Raw genomic sequence first — 24,393 nt, 5'->3', positions numbered from 1 at the left:
CGTGTCCCGTTTCTAGAGAAACCAATCGGCGTCCTGTGGTCCTGTGGCCGCGCACCTCGGTCTGCTGTCCGCGGTCCGTCGTGGGCGGCGGCCTCCGCGTTTCCCGGATTCTCCCCAGACCCCGGGGGTATGCGGGTCACGGCGTCCCAAACTCTCCTCCTGCTGCTCTCGGGGGCCCTGGCCCTGAAGGCGGGTGAGTGCGGGGTCGGGAGGAAACGGCCTCTGTGAGTGGCTGAGTGAGTGGACCAACTCCTTGAACGCCAGACACGCCCCCTCACCCCCCGCCTGGTCCTGCCTGGTCTCAGCCCCTCCCCGCCCCCAGGCTTCCACTCCCTGAGGTATTTCCACACCGCCGTGTCCCGGCCCGGCCGCGGGGAGCCCCTGCACATCGCCGTCGGCTACGTGGACGACACGCAGTTCGTGCGGTTCGACAGCGACGCCGCGAGTCCGAGGGAGGAGCCGCGGGCGCCGTGGATGGAGCAGGAGGGGCCGGAGTATTGGGAGCGGAACACGCAGATCTACAAGGACACCGCACAGACTTTCCGAGTGGACCTGAACACCCTGCGCGGCTTCTACAACCAGAGCGAGGCCGGTGAGCGATGCGGGCCCGGGTCCAGGTCATGACCCCTGGGGTCTCGTTTCCCGGTCGAGATTCACCCCCGGTCCCGGTCCCTAGCCCAACCTCCCCTGGCCCTGGGAAGGGCTGGCGGTCCCCAGGGGGTTTCTTTTGTTTTGAGGGATTGGCCCCGCGCCAACAATGTTGGTAATTGCCTCTATCCGTATGTCCGCGCCCAGGATCCGAACGGGCGAACCCCGGGACCGCTGCCGTAGCAGAATGCGCAAACTTAACCGCTGCGCCACTGGGCCTTCCCTTGCGATGTCATTGTTAGTTTAGGTGTAATCACTGCGGGTCTACAGGGCGGGGCCGAGTGGGCGGGGTTGACCGCCGGGGCGGGGCCAGGGTCTCACACCCTCCAGTGGATGTACGGCTGCGACGTGGGGTCGGGCGGGCGCCTCCTCCGCGGATACAGTCAGGAAGCCTACGATGGCAAAGATTACATCTCCCTGAACGAGGACCTGCGCTCCTGGACCGCGGCGGACGCAGCGGCTCAGATCACCCTGCGCAAGTGGGAGGCTGACGGTGTGGCGGAGGACTACAGGAACTATCTGGAGGGCACCTGCGTGGAGTCGCTCCTCAGCTACGTGGAGAAAGGGAAGGAGATCCTGCAGCGCACGGGTAAGAGGGGCCTCCGGGCCTCGCGTTGGTGACCTCCTACAAGGAGGGGGGGAAAATGGGATCCACACGTGAATTCGCCTATCCCGTGGGTCGGAGACTGAGTCCGCCTGGGTTTTCAGATCCGGTACCAGAGAGAGACTGGCCCAGAGGACTCACTCGCTTTTCTTTCAAGGTCAGTTCGGGGATGCTATGTCTCCATGGATGGAGAGGGAAGCCATCCCTGAAATAACTGATGAGTAGTTCTGTTTGACTCCAGCAGCAGCTCTGGGACTTTCTCTCTCAGGCCTTGTTCTCTGCCTCACACGCAAGGTGCTTGATGTCTGACTCCAACTTTTGTGAGTCACTCGGCCTCCACCCGAGTGAGGACCAGAAGTCCCTTTTCTCCGCTTCGGAGACCTGCCTTCCCTCCTGGGCTTTCTCATTGTGATTCTGGAACTTTCCGAAAAATAGAGGTTATCTCAGAAGCCTGTGTTCAGCCTAGTGTCTGGGTTTTGTGCTCCCTTCCCCCACTCCAGCTGTCCTGTCCATTCTCAGGATGGTCACTTGAGTTCTGCTTCAGTTGCCCAAGACAGATGTAAAGTTCCTGAATTTTCTGATTCTTCTCCTCAGACGCCCCAGAGACATATGTGACCAACCACCCCATCTCTGACCTTGAGGTCACCCTGAGGTGCTGGGCTTTGGGTTTCTACCCTGCGGAGATCACTCTGACCTGGCAGCGGGACGGGGAGGACCTGACCCAGGACACCGAGTTTGTGGAGACCAGGCCTGCAGGGGACGGGACCTTCCAGAAGTGGGCGGCTGTGGTGGTGCCTTCTGGAGAGGAGCAGAGATACACCTGCCATGTGCAGCATGAGGGGCTGCCTGAGCCCCTCACACTGAGATGGGGTAAGGAGGGAGACTTGGGCTCAGAGCCTCTTCTCAGGGATATCAGTAGCCCTTTTGGAGAACTCAGCAGGGTCAGGACTGAGGCCTGGAGGTCAGGGCCTCACCTTTCCTTCCCTTCCGAGGGCCACCTCTTCAGTCCACCATCCCCATTGTAGTCATCATTGCTGGCGTGGATCTCTATGTGGTCACTGAAGCTGTGGTGGTTGGAGCTGTGATCTGGAGGAAGAAGCACTCAGGTAGGGAAGGGATGTGGTCTTCTTGTCCCACTGAGGGGTTTCAAGCTCAGATAGAAGTTTGCCCTTCCCTTGAGGGGAAGTCCCATCCACAGGCACATAGGCTTTCCTCATCTGGCCTTATTTGCCTTATTTGCTAACACTTACTCTTTAGTAAAGCACATATGAAAATGAAGGAAATATCACCTTGTTGAGTCTGGTGATGGGGATGTGATTCCCAGCAGTCACGGGTCAGAGGGGAATGTCACTGCTGAGGACATACCTCCAGGAGGGCAGTTGGTCCGGTCCCCATACATGTACTTTCCTCATGTTTCCTGTTCCTGCCTTGGGTCTGTAATCACAGTTCTGGAAACTTCTCTGGAATCTAGGACTAGGGAGTTCCTTAGGGCCTCATGGCCCTGCCTCTTTTCTGGCTTCTCACAGGATGTTTTCTTCCCACAGGTGAAAAAGGAGGGAGCTACACTCACGCTGCAAGTAAGTATGGGAGGGCAGTGATCTCTAAGACCCTTGTGGTAGTGTAGATGGGAGCCCATGGGGGAGCTCACCCACCCCAAAGTTGTTTCTTTGGTTTCATTACCTGTGGGCTCTGACCACATCCTGTTTTGTTCTACCCCAGGCAACAACAGTGCACTGGGTTCTGATGTGTCTCTCACAGCAGGTGAGACTCTAGAGAGTCTGAAGTGGGGAGAGTTTGGGGGCAGAGAGGCACAACTGGATTACGGGAATTCTTTGGCTAGGACATTCTGAGCATACAGTGGGCTGTTCAGAATTTCACCAATTACAGCGACTGACTTAAATTTGTTCATGATTATTTTCTTCTATAGCCTGAGACAGCTGCCTTGTGGGGGACTGAGTGATGCAAGATTTGTTCACGTCCCACCGCCCATTGTGACTTCAACAACCTCTGACTTTTCTTTCTGCACACAGAAACCCCCTCTGCACCCCACAACCCCCTCCCCACACTGACCTGTGTTCTCCTCCCCCATTGACTTTCTTTTTCCAGCAGAGGCGGGGCTGGGCCGTCTCCGTCCCCTCTGAACTTTGTGTTGCACTGAGCTGCACCTTCTTACTTCCTTATTGAAAATAAGAATCTGGATAGAAGGGTTTTTTTTTTCTTAAAATTCTTTCCATGAGAGATTGATGGGTTAATTAAAGGAGAAGGTTCCTAAAATTTGAGAGATGAAATAAATGTAAGCACTGAGAACTTCCAGACACTGATCATTCATTCACCTGCTATTGGTTGTGTGCCAGATATATGACACAGTATTTTTGCATCTGGGAAACATCACTGAAGTAAAAACAGACAGAAGTTGCTGGCCTTGTGAAGCGTATGGTGTTGTGGGAAGAGACAGACTATATACTGCAAGCATGTTAAATAAGGAATGTGTTTATGTTAGGAGGTGGTAAGTGATATGGAAAAAAAAAAAGAGTAGGAAAGGTGATCCAGAGGGTGGGGGTGGGGACAGGGAATATGGCTGTTTTCATTTGGGTGGTCGGTGTGGGCCTCACTGGGAAGGTGACCTTTGAGGAAAGATGTGAAGGACATAAGGAATTCTCCACGAGGATGTCTGGGGGAAGTTCTTTCCAGGCAGGGGAACCTCCAGTGTAAATGCGCTAGGGCAGGAGTGTGTCTGTGTGTTCTGGGAAGAGCGAGGAGGCCAGTAAGGCTGGAGTAGAGAGTAAATAAGATGAGATAGAGGTGCGGCCAGACTGTGTAGGCCTGGAGGGTGTTAGAAGGGCTTTGGCCTTTGCTTTGAGCGAGCCGGGGAGTTACAAGACAGTTTAGAGCAGGAGAGGGACATGGTATGACTTCTCCTTTAAAAGGATCACTTTGGCTGCTGTGCTGAGAGCAGAATTGGGAGACAAAGGGTGAGGGAGGCACTAGGGAGGCAGAGGGAACTAGTGCAGTGTTCCAGGCTGGAGGTGGCCACAGCTTCCACTGGTGTGAGTGGTGGAAATAGTGGGAAGTGATTGGATTCTAGATACGTTCTAAAGATGCAGAATTTCCTAATGGGTTAATCTGGGGAATGAGAAAGAGGAGTCAAGGAGGACATCCCTAATTTTGGACTGTGCAAGTAGAAAGAGTTGCTGCCAGCAGAGATGGAGAAGTCTCTGGAAGGAGCATATTTACTGGCATTCAGTTTAAGAGATGTTGAATGTGAGATGTCTATTAGAAATGCTAGTGAGAGAGCAGATCAGCAGTTGGACAGATGAGTCTGGAGTTTAGGAGAAATGTCTGGGCTGGAGAAATAGATTTAGGGCACCGTATAAATGATATCTAAAGCCTTGAGAACAGCTGAAGTCACCAAGCAAGTGATGACTATGGAAAAGAAAGGTACAAGGACCGAAGCCTGGACCCCCTAGTTTAAGGGATCTGATCAGACCACATACCCAGGGCAGACTACAGTTCTGGCTCCGTGTCTAGAAGGCATGGAGACCAGGGAGTCCCAAACTTTCCTGTGCATAGGAATCCCCTGGACATCTCGTTAAGATTCAGAGAGTGGAATAGAGCATGAAAAGTTTATATTTATAACAAGGTTGGTGCTGATGCTGCTGGTCTTCAGATCACACGTTTAATAGGAATAATGTAGTCCAGGATTCCCTCATGGCTGGGCATCAGCCTCACCTGTAGACCTTGCTAAATAAGCAATTCTTTGGTCTTGTGCCTTATACTCTGAGATAGTGGGTCTGGAAGAGGCCTGAGTATGTTGTAAGAAGCCCCATAGCAATGCTAGTGCTCAGCCCTCATCACTGAGGTCTTTCTGGTGACCAACCTCCATCCTGAAGCTTTCTAGCTAGGACTCCTTAGCCATTTCATTAGCGTACCAAAGTCACTCAATGCTCAGGAGATTCCAAAGGTTTCAGGAGCTCTGTGCTAGGAACCAGGGACAAAGACTAAATATTTAATACCACAGGCCACCCCCTGGTCTTTGACCACAGATCCCTTATAGTAAAAGGATCATAACAGTTAAAAGATGCTGGCACATTACTAGAGTGCCATTCAGTCACGAACAATTAGTCCAGTCCATCATCCTGTTGTATGAGACTGTCTCCCAGGGCCAGGTCACTCAGCTTTGCAGGCTTCCATTCGATCTGTCAGGTCCCAGAAACAGGAGTGGTCTCAGCAATATGTGGCTTCACCCTTTCAGGCATCTGGATCATTGAGCTAAGAGACAGTATCATTTCTTGCTCAGACCTCTTTTGAGGTGTTAATGTAATATTAGATTTACCCCATTACATATCCCATTTATTCATTCCTTACCCTCAGCTACTATTTCTCCTCTCCATTTATACCAAACTTTTCCACCTTTGAAGGGATGTGAGGTTTGGCTGCTGTGCTGGTCTAGACTGCAGGGAGCAATACTAGTCTAGCAGTCAGTCCCTCCTCAGTCCACTCCCATTCATAGAGGGGAGGGTCACATAGGTGCAGAGCTAGTGGGCTAACTGACCACGAGGCAATATAGCTGCATTCACTGTCAGAGGGGGTGAAGGCCCAACCCGCGCCTGGGAATTCTGACATAAAAGTTTAAAAATAGTTACAGTTTCTGGCATAAGAATTATTCCTGTTTCTGGCACTTGTAGTTGGATCTCTGTCCTGAGACCACCGTATCAGGTAGGAAGAAAGAGAGTCGACGTGAAATAGTCATACCAACTTCCTCCCTACTTGGGAAGAATTGCGTAGTCATACCAGCATCTCCCCCCATCCCTGCTCCCCGGATCCTCCAAGAGAAAGAGAGGAAATTTTCTAGTGGAGACACTCCTATAGCCCCACTCATGTTGAGTGTGAGCACACACTCAGGGAGGTGTGTAAGACAGCCCTTCATGCCTCTGTATCCCCCACCCCCCTTATTTTAGACAAATATTCCAATTGCCTGTTTCAATTCTCAATCACACTGTTACTCTGAGGAGGATATCTCTCTGCCCATTGTTGGACATTATGGGCTGTAAAGTATGTTCTTTGGTCTGAAGAAATGTGACTCAGCAGTCCACACTGGTGCAATATCTTCTGTTCTGGTTCTTTGTAACACTCTGAGCATTTGCATCTACCACTGGGTAAGGAAAGCCCAATCCAGAGTCAATATCTACTGCTGTCAAGACCCATTTGTAGCCCCCCTGGGCCACCAGCATCAGTCTGATTTACCAGCTCTGTTCAAGGCCTTCCTGCCAGGGAATCTGCCACATAGCCCTCTGCAGTCTTTGGCTCTTTTGTTGGCAGACAGAACAGTTCTTTTTGGTATTTTGTGCCTCAGACGATGCAAGAGGAACATGTATAGGGTCATCTCATCTCTGCATTGTCACAGCCCGTCAATGTCCACTTATTTCGTGGATCCAGGTGGCCACCTCAAAGGAGGACACCAGGATATCCACTCATCAATTCCAATCTCCTTCCAAACCTGGAAGGGGGTTCCTGTGATGGACATCAGCATGTCTTATTTTATACCCCCTCAAATTGCCATAGTGATTTCTGTAGGACTGTGCCCCATATGGGCATTCCTTTAATGGAACAGGTTTCCATTGCCCTCTGCCTGACCATATGGCCAGGCTGTTGGCCACTGCCCATGAGACGGTAAAAACCACAGCATAGGGGCTTTATCATTGTTCGATTCTTCCATCACTGCTGGGATAAATGCATGCAGTTCAGCTCACCAAGCTGATCTGTTTTTACCTTCCTTGGTCAGAGAAGTGACTTTCCAAACAAGATGTTGTCTGATCACCTTGGAACTGCCATCCATAAACCAAGCAGCTCATTGTGGGTCAGTTGAGAGCTGTTTATAGGACACTGTGCAAGTGATAATAGAATCCAGCAGCTCCTCTTCAGTTCCAAAGTCATTCGTAGGGCAAAAGAGTCTCCCTGTTCATGAGTGTCTCCTCTTTGCATTTCCCTGGTAGCATGATCCTGTATAAACCATTTCCACTTTTTAATAGAACTCTTCTGGGCACTGTCCTCTCTATTAGTATTTCTCCAACATTATCCAAGGATACATGGGTATTTCAGGTTCAAAATTATTTTATGTCTTTCATTCATAAGGGTAGTTTCAATTAAGGTCTAATAGCAAGGTAGTAAATCGAATGGAAATTCTCTAGTTCAAAGTACCAATAGTCATCACTGGGAGATGCTCAGATGCTTTTGTGCCCGCTCTAGTGCCTGTTCCACACAGGGCTGTTGTACAGAGAGTGTGTCTGCATGGCACTCCAGCTTCTATTCTACACTGTTTGGTTTCCACGGAGCATATCCAATTAATATTGCTTGAAGGGTGGATTTGCATGCCTTCTGTCTTACAATACTATGTAGGGAAAGTGTTCCCCAGTCCGACATAATATCCATTTCCATGAAACGTTCAGGTAAAGGAGACAAAACCTCTTCACTTAAAGCCTGTTTAAACATTCCATTTTCATCCAAATATGCACCTTAATCCTATCAACTCTTACATTTCTATATTCTTTCAATCTAATTGTAGCCCATGGTAGGGCTTTGGCAATGGGTTTTGGTGCCACAGTGCATGGGGCTCCTGCGTAAAAGAGCCAGCCTAGACCATTTTACCCGCTCTTGTGTATAAGGCGTTGGGTCTTCAGCAAGGGGTCGAGTCAAACTACTCTGGATCTTTAGTCAATATTTATCTTTATTAATCTGACTGTTGCTCCAAGTGATTGCAGGTGAAGTTTCTCATTGTAATCATTGCCTTCCTGCTTTTTAAATTCCTCCAAGCTGGAGTAAATAGAGCCAACTTGTTTGAGGTGCTTTATTTTCGGGAGACCAGCAGGAGGTCTACCCAACCTTCAATAGTGCTGTATTAAGACTTTTGTTTTAACCTCATCAATGTTTGTTTTATTCATTCCATTGCTCAATAATCATCTGTATTAGGATTTTCCAGAGAAACAGAACCAATAGAATATATACAAACCAATAGGATATATATAATATGATGTATTATAATGAATTGGCTTATGTGATTATGGAGGCTGAGAAGTCCCATAATCTTCCATCTGCAAGCTGGAGACCAAGGAAAGTTAGTGGTGTAACTCAGTTTGAGTCCAAAGTCCTGAGAACAGGGGAGCCAATGGTGTAAATCCCATTCTGAGGGCAGAAGACTGATGTTCCAGCTCCTGCAATCAGGCAGAAAAGGGGGTGAATTCTCCCTTCCCCCACTTTTTGTTCTATTCAGGCCCTCAATGGATTGGGTGATGCCCACCCACATAGGGAAGGCAGTCTGCTTCACTAAGTTCACTAATTCAAGTACTAATCTCATCTGGAAACACTTTCATGGATATACCCAGAATCAATGTTTAGCCAAGTATCTGGGCACTCCGTGACCCAGTTAAGTCGACATATAAAATTAACCATCACAAGTCCCTCCTTTGTCAACCTGGCACTGATATGCATCCCCTTAAACCATACTTATTTTCCAAATAAGGACAATAACAAGATCTTTATTTCACTTAACTTGATTCAGGTATCCTTGGTACAACTGAAAATGTGCTGACCTCTTCCCCCGAAGAGGAGGTAAAGTCCTTGAGTGATTTTTACTCTTGTCCTTGTAAATACTATAATGTAAAATTAACAATACTTAAATACTATGATCTAAAGTTAATACATCTTATGTTACATGATAAGGAAATAAGAGAGGAAAGAAAGCAAAGGTATTATACACACACACACTTATTCATAACAAAATAAGAAGGAAATATTAATGGCAATTACAGTCCTTGTTTCTTTAATTGATCACATGATTGTAGTTGGTAATTGTAACTACCTACTTCCACTATCCACTCTGTATTTCCTTTGCCTTCAGCAAGCACTTCAGCTGGTCATGGTCTTTTGCCTGTAGGGTGACCCAAACCTTCATTCTGAAGGGTCTGGACCGTTAGTAGTCCTGCGTGGATTGAGGTTTTGTAGTTTTCCATTGTCCTTGATCACAGGGCATGGTGATACTAAAAGACACCCTAAGGGTTCTCTTGTATTCCAGACATACCCTTTCTTACCTCCATTGTGGAATAGTAGTCCAATTTCCCCTTGTTGGTCAGGATCAGTCACCTCACCCAGCACCGCAACTCCTTTGCCTGTTAATTCAGAGGCACAAGGAGTGCAAAGTGGCCAGATGGAAGTCTTAGCTTTCCGTTCAATGGAATCATTGTTGTGTCTGTTGGCAGAAGCATTCCTCCTTCTGGAGCTAAGCCTCTAGGCCAGCAGAGCATAAAGTTGTGGGAACAGGAAGCAAAATTTTGCTAGTGGGTTACTAGAGGTAATAGTGAGTGTTGTCATTCTCATTTCCACTTGTTGGTTCCTGGACCTGTGAATCCTGGCTATGTGAGAAGTAGCACTATATATTGGATGCTGATTCAGAGCATATACAGCCGTCTGGAGAACCTTATCCCAGCTCTGCAAGGTATCACAACCCAGCTGGTTCTATAGCTGAGTCTTCAAAAGTCCAGTACACCATTCTATCAAGCCAGTTGCTTCAGGATTGTGGAAAATGTAATAAGACCCTTGAATTTCATGAGAATGGGCCCATTGCCACACTTCTTTTGCTGTGAAATGAGTTCCTTGATCAGAAGCAATGCTGTATGGAATACAATGATCGTGGATAAGGCATTCTGTTAAGTACACACATGGTAGTTTTTGCAGAAGCATTGCTTGCAGGGAAGGTAAATCTGTATCCAGAGTGTGTCTATTTCAATAAGGACAAAATACTGCTCCTTCCATGAAGGAAGCAGTTCAGTCTAACCAACCTGTTACCAGGAAGCTTGGTGGCATCCCAGGGAATGGTGCCATATCAGGGACTCACTGTTGGTCTCTGCTGCTGGCAGATTGGGGACTTAGAAGTGGCAGTACCAGCTCAGCCTTGGTGAGTGGTAGTCCATGTTGCTGACCCCATGCTGAAACTCCATCTCTGCCACCACGGCCACTTTTTTCATGAGACCATTGGACAATTATGGAGGTGGCTGGGGAAAGAGGTTGACAGGTATTCACAGAATTGGTCATCCCATACACTTGATTATTAAAATCCTCCTCTGCTGAGGTCACCCATCAGTGATAATTCACGTGGGACACAAATATCTTCATGTTATTTACCCATTCAGAGAGTTCTATCTACATACCTCTTGCCCAAGTTTCTTTGTCACCAATTTTCCAATCATGTTCCTTCCACATTCCATCCAGCCAAACTGTTGACTATAGCCCATGAATCAGTATACAATTGTGTAACTACCATTTCTACTTCCAAGCAAAGGGAACAGCCAGATGACTGTTTGATGCTCTGCCCACTTGGAAGATTTTCCTTCACTGCTGTCCTTCAAGGGTATCCCAGAAAGGGGCTGTAGCGCTGCAGCTGTCCACTTTCGGGTGGTGTCTACATATTGTGCAGAATCGTCTGTAAACCAGGCCTGAGTCTTCTCTTCCTCTGTCAACTGATCATAGGGAACTCCCCATCAAGCTGTAGGTGCAGGCTGGGAGAGAGAGGGTAGTGTGGCAGGACTATAGAAGGTAGTGGGGACCATGGCCATTTGGATCACCTCTTCATGTAACTTACTTATGCCCTCAGGGCCTGCGTATGCCCAATCATGTATATACCACTTCCATTTGATGGTAGAGTGCTATTGTACATGCCCAACTTTATGGCTTGGTGAATCAGATAACACCCAGTTCATGATGGGCAACTCAGGTTGCATAGTAACTTGGTGGCTCAGGGTTCTGTGTTCAGTCTCTACTAAAGCACAGTAGCAGACCAAGAGATGTTTCTCAAAAGGAGGGTAGTTATCTGCAGAGGATGGCAGGGCTTAGCTCCAAGGTCCTGAGGGCCTGCACTGTGCTTCGCCTGTGGGGGTCTGCCAAAGGCTCCAAACAGCATCTGTATCTGCTACTGACACTTAAGCACCATTGGATCTGCTGGATCATGTGGCCCAAGCAGCAGAGCAGCTTGCACAGCAGCCTGGATCTGTTGCAGAGCCTTCTCTTGTTCTGGGCCCCACACAAAACTAGCAGCTTTTCAGGTCACTCTGTAAATGGGCCAGAATAACACATCAAATGAGAAATACTTTGCCTCCAAAATCCAAAGAGGCCCACTAGGCGTTTGCCTCCCTTTTGGTTGTAGGATGGACCAGATGCAACAACTTATCCTTCACCTGGGAAGGGATATCTTTTCTTCTCTGGCTTTATTGAAATATAATTGACATATAACATTGTGTGAGTTTAAGGTATACAGCGTGATGATTTGATACATGTATATATTGCAAATGATTACCACGATAGGGTCATCTGCGTAATTACTATTTTTTTGCTTTTGTTTTTGAGAACATTTAATTTACTCTCTTAGCAACTCCCAAGTATATAATGGTGTATTGCTAACTATAGTCATCATGCTGCATATTAGATCCTTGGAACTTATTCATCTTATAACTGAAAGTTTGTACCCTTTGACTAATATCTCCCCATTTCTGTTTCTATGAGTTTGGCTTTTTTGGATTCCACATATAAGTGAGATCATACAGTATTTGTCTTTCCCTCTCTGACTTATTTCATTTAGCAAAATGCCCTCAAGTTCCATCCATGTTGTCCCAAATCGTAGGATTTCCGTCTTTATCATGGCTGAATAATATTCCATTATATATATATATATATATATATATATATATATATACATACACACCCCATATAGGGGTTAGGATTGAATAGGTAGAGCACAGAGGATCTGTAGAGCAGTGAAAATACTCTATATGACATCATAATGATGGATACGTGTCATTATATATTTGTCCAAACCCGTAGAATGTGCAACACTAAGAACGTACACTAATGTAAACTATGGCCTTTGGGTGATTATGATGTATCAATGTTGGTTCATCAACTGTAACACTTGTACCACTCTGGTGAGGGATGTTAATAGTAGGAGAGGCTGTGCATGTGTGGGGGCAGAGGATATTTGGGAAAACTCTGTACCTTCTTTTTAATTTTGTCATGAACCTAAAACTACTCTAAAAAAAGAAAGTCCTAAAAAAAAAACCAAACAAAAACAAAACAAAGAAACAACAAGAAGATTCATCCAGTTTGTTGCATGCAATAATTGTTCATATTTTTTGATCACCTAATAGTATTCCAGTGTACAGTGTATTGTGTTTGTTTATCCTTCCATTCTTGAAGAATATCTTGATTGTTTACCATTTTTAATGTAATGAATAAAGCGGGTATAAATATTCACCTGCAGTTGTCCTGTAGAAATAAGTTTTCAGTTCACGGGGGTACATATCTAGCAGTGCGATTGCTGGGCGGTATGATAAGTGTATGTTTAAGTTTATAAGAAACTCCACTCTTCCAAATTAGCTTTACCATTTTTCATTCTCATCAGCAGTGAATGAGAGTTCCCGGTGCTCTGTATCTTTTCTAGCAATTTGATTGTCATAAAATATTTTTTTTCTTTTTAGCTACTCTAATAGTGTAGAAGGATCTTATTGTGGCTTTAATTTGTATTTCCCTAATGACATATGATATTAAGCATCTTTCCATGTGTTTATTTGCTGCTCATGTATCTTCTTTGATGAAGATCTTTCAGTCACTTAAGGTGGAATTTTTTTGTTTTCCAATTTTTGAGTAGTTATTTTCTTTATATATTTTGATTATAAGTCCTTTATCATATGTGTGACTTCCAAACATTTTCTTCCAGTCTGTGTCTTCTCTTTTCATTCTTTTAATAGTGTCTCTTGTAGTATAAAGGTTTTAAATTTTGTTAGAGTCCAATATATCTTTTTTTTTTCATGGATTGGGTTTTTTGTGTTTTGTCTAAAAACTCATCACCAAACCCAGGTCAGATTTTCTCCTTTATGTCCTTCTAGAATATTTATGACTTTACATTTTACATTTAGGTCTAGGATCCACTTTGAGTTAATTTTTTATATTTAATGAAGTATTATTTAGGTTATTATTATTTTTTTGCATATGGATGTCATATTGTCCCAGGACCATGAGTTAAAAAGACTCTCCCTTCTTCACTGGATTACCTTTGCGCCTATATTCAAAATCAATTGACTGTATCTGCATAGGTCTATTTCTGGCATCTCCATTCTGTTCTATTGATCTATGTTTCTACCCTTTTGCCAATACCATGCTCTCTTAATTGCTGTACATTTACTGGAAGTCTTGAAATAGTATCTCATAATTTTTGAAGGATATGTTTTCCTTATCATCCCACTGAAAATATTTTCTAGAGCCAGCCCTGATGGCCTAGTGGTTCAAGTTTGGCACATTCCACTTTGGCAGCCTGGGTTCAGCTCCTGGGCGTGGAACTACACCACTCATTTGTCAATAACCATGCTCTGACAGTGGCTCACATAGAAGAACCAGAAGAACTTACAACTATATACAACTATGTACTGGGGCTTTGAGGTGGAAAAGAAGAAAAAGGGAGAAAGATTGCAAACAGATGTTAGCTTAGGGCAAATCTTCCCCTGCAAAAAAAATTTTTTTTTCTAGTTTCCCTTGTGTTATCTTCTTTGATCCATGGGTTATTCAGTAGGGTGTTTTAAATTTTCAAATATGTGTATTATTCCCCAGATATCTTGTTACTTATTTCTAAAGAAATTAACTTTAGCCAGAGAACATGCTCCATCTGATCTCCATCTCTTGAAATTTATTGTTACTTGTTTTGTGCCTCAACATATGATATCTCTTAGTGAATGTACCATAAGCACTTTAAAAATATATGTATTCTGTGGTTGCTGGGTATAGTGTTCTGTAAATGTCAATTAGGTCAAGGTGGTTGATAGTTCTTTTTTTGTATTTTAAGGAAACTAAGAGAAAAAAGACAGTCTCTTCTTTTTCCCCAAGCATTTATCATTTCCAGTGCTATGCATTCCTATTTGAAGATTTAAGTTTCCATCTGGTATGATTTCTTTAAAGTAGAAGAAACCCTGTTAGTGTTTTTTTTTCTTTTAGTGGAGTCCTGTTTGAAACAAACTGTTAGTTTTATTTTATCTGAAAATATCTTTTCTTTTTTTTCCTGAAGAATATTTTAGCTGGTGTAGAATTCTGAGTTAACAGGTTATTTTCTTATGGTGCTTAAAAAATGTCATTTCATTGTCTTCTGACCTCCATTGTTTCTGATGATAGATTAGAAACACAAACTGGTCATTCTTATAATTGTTCCCTTGTATGTAAGGTGTCCTTTTTCTCTGGTTGCTCTCAAGATTTTCTGTTTATCTTTGGTTTTATCAGTTTTACTAGGTGTGGTTTTGTTTATATATATCCTGCTTGGTGTTCACCAAGTTTCTTGAATCTATAAATTCATGTCTGTTTCCAAATTTTGGAAACCTTTGAGTCTATCTCTTTATATATTTTTTCTGTCCTGTTCTCTCTTTCCTCTCCTTCTGGGAAGAACTCTTAGTTTTTCCCTTTCTCTTTTACACACAAGGACACTAAGGGAGATAGAGGTTTGGTGACCTGCCCAAGTTCACACAAGCAATTAAGTGACAGAATCAAGAATTAAAAAAAATCCTTCTATTATAACCCAATGATTTAAATTAGAATCCATTAATCCATATTGATGTTAAATGGGCACATAAATAGTTGGGGACAGGGAGAGTGGGAAAATCTATTCTTCATTGTGGAATGCTAACTAGTAAATGTAAAAGAAAGAATGGAGTTTGAAAAATCATTGTTTTGCAAACATAATAGTAATGTTTGATACAGACAGGAATCATCAAGGAATGCAAAAACTAGTGAGTGAAAGTCTGTTGAAGAACAGGATTGTTACATAGTTTCAAAGTGTCTCCCCTCAAGTTCCTTCTCAATTATAATGGGAAACAGCAACTTTGTAGTGGAAATACCTGGCAGACACTGCTTTAACTAAGTGATCAAGTTAACATCCCCCACAGTGGGCTTCCTGATGTGATGCTCTGAGAAGGATACAACATCACTCTTGCAATATTCTTGCCCAAAATGCATAACTTGAACTAATCATGAAGAGACATCAGATAAACCTAAGTTGAAGGACTTTCTATAAGATAAGGGCCTATCCTCTACAAAAATACCAAGGTGATTAAAGAGAAATGAAATATGAAGAACTGTTCCAGATTAAGGGAGACTAAAGATACATGACAACTGAATGCAGCGCATGTTCCTGGATTAGATCTTGGACTGGAAAAAAATGCCTATAATAATATTATTGGACAATTTGAGACATTTGAATAGAGATGGTAGTGTTGAGTCAATGTTAATTTTCCTGATTTTGATTATTGTGCTCTGATTATGAAAGAAAATGTCCTTGTTCTATGGAACATACATTAAAATTTTTATGAGTAATGGGACAGAGATAGCTACAATTTAGTTTTAAATCATTATATGCAGAAAATGTGACAAAATATTACCAGTTGGTGAATTTGGGAAACGGTGTATAAATTTTTTTTGTGCTATACCTGAATGTTTTCTTTAAGTTTGCAATTATTTAAAAATAAAAGTTAAAATAAAACAAATTATTCTGACTTCAACACCACATCATAATTTATTTAGTATAGTCTTTATAGTCAAACTTTGATGGTTATTTCTCCATTAATATTTTGACTCTTCTTTGAAATCATTTGTTTCAAGTCTCCAGGCATTAGGATATCATTAATATTAATCCTTTCTATTTGAAGACATCCTAAATGATATCTTTCAAGTTCAGAAACTCTCTAAATCTAGGGATTCTGGGATTTGGTGAAAAAAATCTCAGTGTAACCTATACCACAAACGTTGGCCAGCAATGTAAGGGGAATAAGGCAAACAGAGGGAGAAACACTTTTATTTTTCTCTCACTTGGAAGAGCTCCCCATTCCTGCTGCTCCTTCCATGTCCCTGGGCCTGGAGGAAGGATGGCTCCCTTGGACTATGAGAGAAAAATGATGATGTGGAAACAGCTTCCGTCATCACCTCCCCTAACCCTTCAGCTTCTCTTCTGGTTGTGCCCATCCTCCCTCCCCAACCCCTGACCCAGGAGCCTTCCCTTCCTCCAACCTCAGCTAGAGCCCAGCCTGTCCCCTAGAGCCCACTCCTCAGGGGGAAGTGAGTCATTCCTACCCCGGGAAGGCAGAAGAGGAGAGAGGGAGATCAAACCCTGGGGCTGTGGGAGAAGGTACAGCGGGAATGAAGAAGGTTAGAGCGAGGACTTCTGAATGTGGGTGAGATGTGAGTGATCAGTAGGTGACTGAGGAGATTGGCAGCATCTCCATTTAGGAGGGGAGGGAGGGCCTTGGGTACAGGGGCAGAGAGCATGGGCAGGGTCTGGATGAGATTCACCCCCACCCTCACCCCTGTTGTCTGACAACACCTCACCACAGGTCACACCAAGGGAGCCCTTCAGGCCCAGGTGCTCCATCAGGCAAGTGTATCTCATCTCTTCTCCAGGGAGGACCCCACAGCTGCCCAGCCCTGGTGTGTCTTGTCCTTCCCAGGTCAGGTCCCATTGAGTCCTGAGTCCACATCAGGTCAGAGTGATGTTGGCAGGTGAGATGCCAAGTCCACTGCATTGCAGCGTCCTCCAGCTGAGTCATCACAACACTGGGGGCACTGGATTCAAGAATGAAAGAGCACAGAGGCAGGACAGGAGCCCACTGCAGCTTCTCTTCTTTCCCAGCATTCTCCACGCCAAGAAGCCACAGGCGGTAACCTGGTAATGGGATACAGAAACCCAGATCCCCATGCCCTCCCAGGAGTCCTGGCTTCAGTTGCTTCCATTCCCGCTGCAGCTTTAGTGCCACCCCAGTGTGAGCCAGGTATGAAGAAGGCCACCCTGGAACGCTCTCCCCCCAGTTAACTGCCTGGCCCAGCCCCTCAACTCTTTCAAGACTTGTTCAAATGTCACCCAGTAACGCCCCATTTCAAATTGTCACCCGTTCCCCTCCCTCATCTCTCCCTTCTTCTGTTTTTCTTTTCTATATCCTGTACCACTTTCCAACCTACCGTATTATCACCTGAAATAGGAGACCTGAACTCTTTCAGATCTGGATCTGAGGATGAAAGGACAAGGGACACTTTTCCTGTGTGTGGTGTGGGGGGTCAGGTTTCTGTGTATGCTGTGGCTTCCTTACTGACTGGCCCTGGAGCCCTGCTGCCACACCACAGACAGGAAGCACCCAACCACCAGCTGCATTTGCTGCCTCTAGGGCTCTGGGACCCCAGCGCCCCTGGCCCAGGTTGCAGCACTGTAAGCGATGAAGTCCTCCCCATCTACCCATAGCTCCAGAATCTACAGCTGCTGCCCAGCTCAAAGCCAGTGGCTCAACTTGAGGGGGTGGGGCCCTGGGGAGCTCCCCTGGCCCACATCCCCCAAACCCTGTCATCAGAGTGGAAATGATATTTGGGTGGGCTGCAGGGCCCTTGAATGCAGAAATTGGGATGTCAGGAAGTAGGGCCTGGGAGGATCAAAAATGACGTTCTGGGTCACCAGAGGAGAAAGAAAGTGGGATAGAAAGAAAGAAAGAAAGAAAGGTGGGATACCTGGGTCCTGGGGTCTCAGAAGTAGGGAGGGCTCCAGGATGCCCTAGGAGTGCAGGAGGTTGAGTGGAAGGACTGGGATCTGAGGGGAGGAAGCTTTCACTCCTGGAATCCAGGGTAACGGGGGTCAGATGCTGGATCCAGGCTCACTGGTGAGTTCTTTGTAGCCTATGATGGTCTTCAGACCCCAAGCTAAGTCCTGAGAGGGACCCTCTATGAGGACAGTCTCCTTGGCTGCCAGCAGCAAGGTCACCTCCCTGCCCATAGCCCTGGGGCCTCTTGTCCTGGGATGTCTTGTCTTGCTTTCATAGGCATGAAGAAGAGGCAGTCCAGGTAGCTGAGGGCTGTGAGCTCAGGCAGCCCAGAGCTGGACTGGGACTGGCTGTGAGGTCATAGCACAGGAAGTGGGTCCCTGCAACATCTTGGAGTAGATCCCTTAGCACCTTCCCTTAGCTCTTCTTTTCCCAGCACCCCAGAAACTCCCTTGTGCCTGTCTACTAAGATCTGGTTTTTACTCACACTTCCCTTCTGACACCAAATGTATGAGTTTTCACTCGCCAAGTAATTCTCCAGTTCTCTGTGGACACCAACAGATGTCCTATGACTCAATTCAATTCTGACACTAACTACCCAGAGTTAGTACCGAACCCAGAGGTTAAAGGCTCAGTCCCACAAGACTGCTCCCCTCTACATCAGATGCTAGTCGCAAGTAGTGGGTTCCTAGGCTACCTACACTTCTGTCTGACTTAGCTACAAATCAGGGGTCCCCTTGACCACCTCTGCCCAGTTTTGATAATTTGCTAGAATGGCTCACAGAAGTCAGAAAATCACTTTACTTATTATTACTGGTTTATTATTAAGTGGTGTATTATAAAGTTGTCCTACAACTCAAGACAGCCAAACAGAAGGCATGCATAGGGCAAGGAAAGGGGTTGGCTTGGAGCTTCCATGTCCCTTCTTGGTATGTCACCCTTCCAGCACCTCCATGTGTTCACTAACCCAGAAGCTTTCTGGATCCCTGTGTTTAGGGTTTTTATTGAGGTTCTATTTCTTAGGTATGATTGATTAAATCACTGGCTGTGGATGATTAACTCAATCTCCAGCCGCTCTCTCATTCCTGGAGGTTGAGAGGTGGGGCTGAAAGTTCCAACCCTCTAATCACATGGTTGGTTCCTCTGGCAACAAACCCCCATCCTGAAGCTATCTAGGGACCCTAGCCACCAGTCACCTCATTAGTATAGCAAAGGACACTCTTGTCACTCTGGAGATTCCAAGGGTCTTAGAAGCTCTTGTGTCAGGAAATTGGCACTAAGACCAAATATTATAACAAAAGATACTCCTATAATCCCTATTACTCAGGAAATTACAAGGGTTTTAGGAGCTCTGTGCCAAGAACTGGGGACCAAGACCAAATATATATTTCTTATTTTATCACACTATCACACTGTCCCTATACACACACACACACACACACACACACACACACACACACCTTCCTACTCAGCCCTTCCTGTTTTTCTCTCCTCCTTGGCTCCTTCCTCTCTCCCATTTTATTATACACCATTTCTTCTCCCTTCTCCTCTCCAGAGTCTCCCTCCTTCCTGGACCTGATATTTTAGGGGCTCCTCTCCCCAAATCTCATGGTTGGAGACTCACAGGCTAATTATTGGTATAAGTGGCTTCCACCCTCAGAAGAAGCAGTAGGAACAAGGGAGAGGATCCAAGAGTCCAAGGCCCCATCTGCAAAGCTGAGGGACTGGGTCCTGGGGTACAAAGAGTTTTCAGGTAGGTCAACCCCACACTTGAATCCTGGCTGTTATGGTCCGGAGGGTTGGCTCTGCCCTGGGGCAAAAGTACAGAGTTACTCAGTGGTGAGAGAAAAGGTCAATATCCACCTAGATTTTGAGAAGCTGAGTGGGCCCTGAGCCTGACCTGTGACCTGCACACCCCCTTGTGTGCAGAGCCCTGTCCAAGGGCTGGGAGCAGAAGGAGACCCTGGGGAGATCCTGGCTGAGGAGGAGAAAGGGGAGCTGAGTCTTCTGTCCTCAGCCCTGTGGCCACACAGGGGCACTGCCACTCTGTGCTCTTGAATTCTGATGGCAGCTCTGGAGAGGTGAGGGCTGTGGGCTGAGTCCAGCAGAGGTGGCTGATTTGGGGGCTGATCATCCATGTGAGGGTGAAGATTCCTTCTGAGCAGCCCTGGACTACACAAGGGTCAGATTCGCCTTCCTTGTATTGAAACATGAAAGCAATACTGGAGCAACAAATTCTGACTCTGGAATTCTTCCTGCAAATATTGTCCACATAAAATCCAAACAGAAGGAGGCCATTCAAGGCCTAAGTTCACTCCATGTTGGGCTCACCTGACTTTATAGGGTTGCCAAAAACGTAACTCTGGCATTTACAGAAAGTTCAATGATTTTAGCAAATTCCAAAGGAACTTTGTACAATTTTATTTCTTATGTCTTTGGGTGTGTTTTTGAGAGAGCAGAAAGACCAATGAAAAGAGACCAATAAGCTACCATGGAAATTCTCAAATACTTTTTCACACCAGTAACTTGGACCTAGGGAGCAAAGACTGAAGGACACACAGAAGCATCTGGAGAAGGAGCCTTCCCTTTGAATCAACAAGGGCACCATTAGTCTGGGCACTTTTCTGCTCTCTGTCTACTTTGAGCAGGTTCCACTCTCCTGATGAAATACAGCCCTGGTCTCCCCTGGGGGCCTCAATCCCACACATCTTCTCACTGCCCCACATCAGAAGCATCTGTTTCACTGAAAATCAGTGCTGGTTTTCACAGATCTTTCCCTTTTCTGTGGTTCTGACCACTAATACAATATATAGATGTGATCCTATAAAACCAGGTAAAAAGATTTTTACTTACTCCACTTACTTATGAAAGTGGAGATATGACTATGAGGGGACAGTGGCAGATATGCACAGAGAAAGAGGCAAAGGGCAGAGAGGCAGACATGGAGAGAAGTAGAGAGACACTCACACAGAATGTGAATATACCCACCCATCCATTCCTTCATCCATCTGTCCATCCATCCGTCCATCCATCCATCCATCCATCCATCCATCCATCCATCCATCCACACACCTACCGATCTTTGCAGGGTAAATACATCAACAATTTTAAATGTATGCACTGGCAGAAGTTACAGGGTTTTCCTTGTCGGCTCACACTTGCACTCCTGGGTCTGGCCGGCTGATAGATTTGCTAAGTTCTACCCACATTCTGTCCTGAGCGCTGAGCATTGGAGTCTGAACAGGGAAAGACACCTGTGATCTGTTCACACTGGGTGCTATCCTGTGTCTTGTTGTGAGATGACCTTATCTCCCAGATGCTCTTCTTTTTGGTCCCTGGGAAAAGTCCCTGGCCCATCTCCCTATTGACACCTGGGAGACTCAGTCATCCTGGAATGATCACTGTCTTTGAATCAACCACTGACTTTCCAGCATTTACCCTGTGGCAATCACTTGCTAAATGCCCTTTCATGATTTTCTCAGTTAGGATTTATTTAAAAAGAATGTGGTTAAAACCCCAAGCATGTTCATGAGAACCCTAAAAAGAAGAACCCCTCAGAGAAAGGGCCCTCTCTGATTCCTCCCAGAACACCTCATTTCATCTTCTCATCTGTGTTCACTTGGTTGCAAGGTGGCTTCCATGTCCCCTGACTTTATTGCAAGAAGTGGAAATACTTGCTTAGTAAATAAGTTCTTTGGAAAACTAGAGTCTCAAACACTGCCCCCAGGAATCGTGCACATCAGAAAGACACAGGTCTCTACTTCCCCAGTCCTGGAGATGCTGTATCTGGATCCCTGTGTGCCCATTACAAGAACTAGAAAACCTGACTTTTCAATCCCTTTCAGTGTCTGAAAATGAGCTCAGTTTTCAGAGTATTCCCCTCCAGAGAGTAAATTGCAGAGAAAATCTGTCCAAATCCACTGTTATGGTTTCCTGAGTCAATAAAGAAGCCAAATGTGAGATCCTTCAAGAAAAATTAAAAGAATTTCCAGACTCCAAATTCCATGTGGCAGCTGTGAGATGGGGCTGGTAGGATCTGTCCTCACCTCTGGGTACACAGCAGCATATGCTGCCTTTTAGGTCCTTGTGGGATGCAGTCAGCCACACTGTCTGGAGAAATTCAGGAAGGATTCTCTCCACTCAGCAGCCTCCTTCAGCAGCTTCCCCTGAAGAAATACTGAAGTCTTAGCATCAGTTAAGAACAAAGGTATTCAGTGTCCCTAATAAACAACATGAAAAACCAACAATCTGCCACCCAGTAGAGAAGCTACTAGACTATATTTTCTGCATGTGGAGAAGACACGTCTAATGTAGAGTGGGGAAACTGTCTGTAAAAGGGTTGGTGCAAAAGTGAGAAGATATGGTCATCAGTGCCACCACCCATTGCTTGCTAAGTGACCCCTCCACTACTTGAAGTAATACTCCAGTGAATAAAAACACTGTGTACTCTGTGATATTAAAACACTGTTTCTCTATGATCATAAGTCTATTACAGGAAATCATCTCCTGTTGCTAATTTTTTACTAAAGGGTGAAATAGTTTAGGTAATTGGTGCCCGTAGACCTCTCTTTAAGGAATTTCTCAGAAAGTCTCATGAGATGTTCTCCAGGAGGCTGCACCAGTGGGAATGAGGCCTTGTATTTCTGCCAACCTGTTGTATCCACTGGGATAGCGTTTAGTCCAGGTATGATGACAAACTGGAAACGTGGAAATGCAAACACAGGACCAAACCTCTCCCCTTGTCCTGATCCTGTGTGTTTGTCCATCGCTCTTGCTCTCTCTGCTCTAGGGGAAATTTCCTGAAATTAACAGAGGACAGGAAACACTATTTTTGGCTCAGAATCTTTTGTCTGCAATTCCTGTTATCCATGGCCATGCCCAGCAGATGGCACACTAGCCCTTCTGTTTTCTTGCCCTGCTTTCCCTCCATCCCACCCAGTTGGAAGTCAGGTCTATGGACAGGGTACAAATTACCCACAGGTACAAATTAACAAAGGGGAGAATTTTTTCATCTGAGCTCAGGATTCCCTTTGTAAGGTTGGGGATTGAAATGTCCAGTTATAATTCAGAGATGACAAATAAGGCTCTGGAAAAAGACAAAAGAAATTAAATAATGTTGTGTGTTTTGGGCTTCTCAGCTCTGAGCTGCTGACTTCTTTTGCTGAGTGTCCAAGAGATGTTGAACATTCAGTAGAAAGCAGGACACTTCGAGTTCTCAGAGGATCCTTGTTCTTAAGTGTATTGGAAAATAGTTTGTCAGTTTCACCATTCTTCTGCCTCCCTTTCTTTCTCTCTCTCTCTCTCTCTCTCTCTCTCTCTCTGTCATTTTTAAAGACTCTAAACACTGGCCTCTTCAAAAAAATTACCAACAGATGAAATAATACACTGTCTGGGGTTTACTTCAAAATAACGCAGTGTGGGTGATGGTGGGGATATAGATAAATCCTGATGGTGCATGATTGATGCTGTGCTGAGTGAAGGGTCAGGGGTTTCACTGCACATTCTCTCTACTTTTGTGTGTGTTGAAAATTTCCTCAGTGCAAAGTTTAAAAAACAAGTATGAAGGTCACCCAGACCCAGTGGGGGCATCGTGGATTCTGAAGAATCAAGAGCTCCTGGTTACAATTTCAAACCAAACCTCCAACAAAGATAGATATTTTTAAGTGAAACTGCAGGGACAAAATGCCTCCAAACTCCTCCTCATCTCAGTTCAGCTGGGTCACTGTTGCCTCCTCTCCTCCATGGGTTCCATGTGGGCCAGGACTGGAGCCCAGCCTCTGATGGGGCGGGGAGAGGGGATTTACAAAACTGTGTCATCATCAATAACAAGAAATAGGATCCGCATTGAGAGGGAGGGCCAGGAAGGAGACACCTGGAGAGTTGCTGTCCCCAGGAATCCCTTTTTCATTCTCTGATAGAAAGTGTAGACAGGGACCATTGACCCTGGGTCTCAGGGGTCTCATAACTGCCTGAAACATGCATGCAGAATTGTGTGGGAATGCAGGTGAGTGATGTTAGGTGGGGGCAGGTGTGGGGCAAGGCTATAACTTTCATGAGATTGTCAAAGTTGTCTTGATACACCAAGGGGACAAGAGAATCTAAATAGAGGCTGCCCATCCAACTGACTCAGGGGAAAAACACTGGGGACACAGGTGTCAAACGATTCTTTTTGTTTGTTGTTTTTAAAGATTATATTTATTTATTTTTTTCCCCACAAAGCCCCAGTAGATAGTTGTATGTCATAGCTGCACATCTTCTAGTTGCTGTATGTGGGATTCGGCCTCAGCATGGCCGGAGAAGCGGTGCCTCGGTGCACGCCCGGGATCCGAACCCGGGCCCCCAGCAGCAGAGCGCACGCACTTAACCGCTAAGCCACGGGGCCGGCCCTCAAAGGATTCTAAGACAGCAGCGAGAGGGGGTCCCTTTAGCCATCATTGTTCCTCAGCTCCTACTTCAGCTGGAGAATCTTCCTGAGGGTTTCCAGGTCATGTTTACATCCTGAAGTGGAGAGACCCTGAAGCTAATGAAGATGAGGCTCTAGTTCCCCTC

General features: G+C 45.5%; 2 protein-coding genes across 9 annotated transcripts in view; one reads left to right on the top strand and one right to left on the bottom strand.

Moving 5' to 3' along the window:
• The window catches only part of LOC131413868 (HLA class I histocompatibility antigen, alpha chain G-like), a 105,671-nt gene that overhangs the window by 59,425 nt on the left and 21,853 nt on the right, over positions 1 to 24,393 (bottom strand). The gene's annotated exons all lie outside the window — the stretch shown is intronic.
• Positions 109 to 9,046, top strand: LOC131413871 (class I histocompatibility antigen, Gogo-OKO alpha chain-like). Of its 6 annotated transcripts, XM_058554825.1 has the most exons (8): positions 109 to 193; positions 323 to 592; positions 962 to 1,237; positions 1,847 to 2,122; positions 2,245 to 2,358; positions 2,797 to 2,829; positions 2,972 to 3,013; positions 3,180 to 3,573. In XM_058554825.1, exons 1-8 carry the CDS (start codon positions 130 to 132, stop codon positions 3,182 to 3,184), a joined length of 1,080 nt encoding a protein of 359 aa, XP_058410808.1. In that variant the 5' UTR covers positions 109 to 129; the 3' UTR covers positions 3,185 to 3,573. The 6 variants fall into 6 exon arrangements, with proteins under 6 accessions (XP_058410808.1, XP_058410806.1, XP_058410811.1 ...); XM_058554823.1 differs by lacking the exons at positions 2,972 to 3,013; positions 3,180 to 3,573 and adding an exon at positions 8,808 to 9,046; XM_058554828.1 differs by lacking the exon at positions 2,245 to 2,358.

The sequence above is a fragment of the Diceros bicornis genome, chromosome 14, assembly GCF_020826845.1.
Source record: "Diceros bicornis minor isolate mBicDic1 chromosome 14, mDicBic1.mat.cur, whole genome shotgun sequence".
Lineage (NCBI taxonomy): Eukaryota > Metazoa > Chordata > Mammalia > Perissodactyla > Rhinocerotidae > Diceros > Diceros bicornis.
Note: the sequence above shows the minus strand (reverse complement) of the source record. Positions and strands in the feature narration are given on the sequence as shown.

Excerpts from the sequence above, each read along its gene's own strand:
- LOC131413871 (XM_058554823.1), top strand. The coding sequence starts at position 130 with ATGCGGGTCACGGCGTCCCAAACTCTCCTCCTGCTGCTCTCGGGGGCC. Across the intron at positions 194-322 it reads GGCCCTGGCCCTGAAGGCGG|GCTTCCACTCCCTGAGGTAT; the intron begins GTGAGTGCGGGG and ends CCCCGCCCCCAG. Across the intron at positions 593-961 it reads CTACAACCAGAGCGAGGCCG|GGTCTCACACCCTCCAGTGG; the intron begins GTGAGCGATGCG and ends GGGCGGGGCCAG.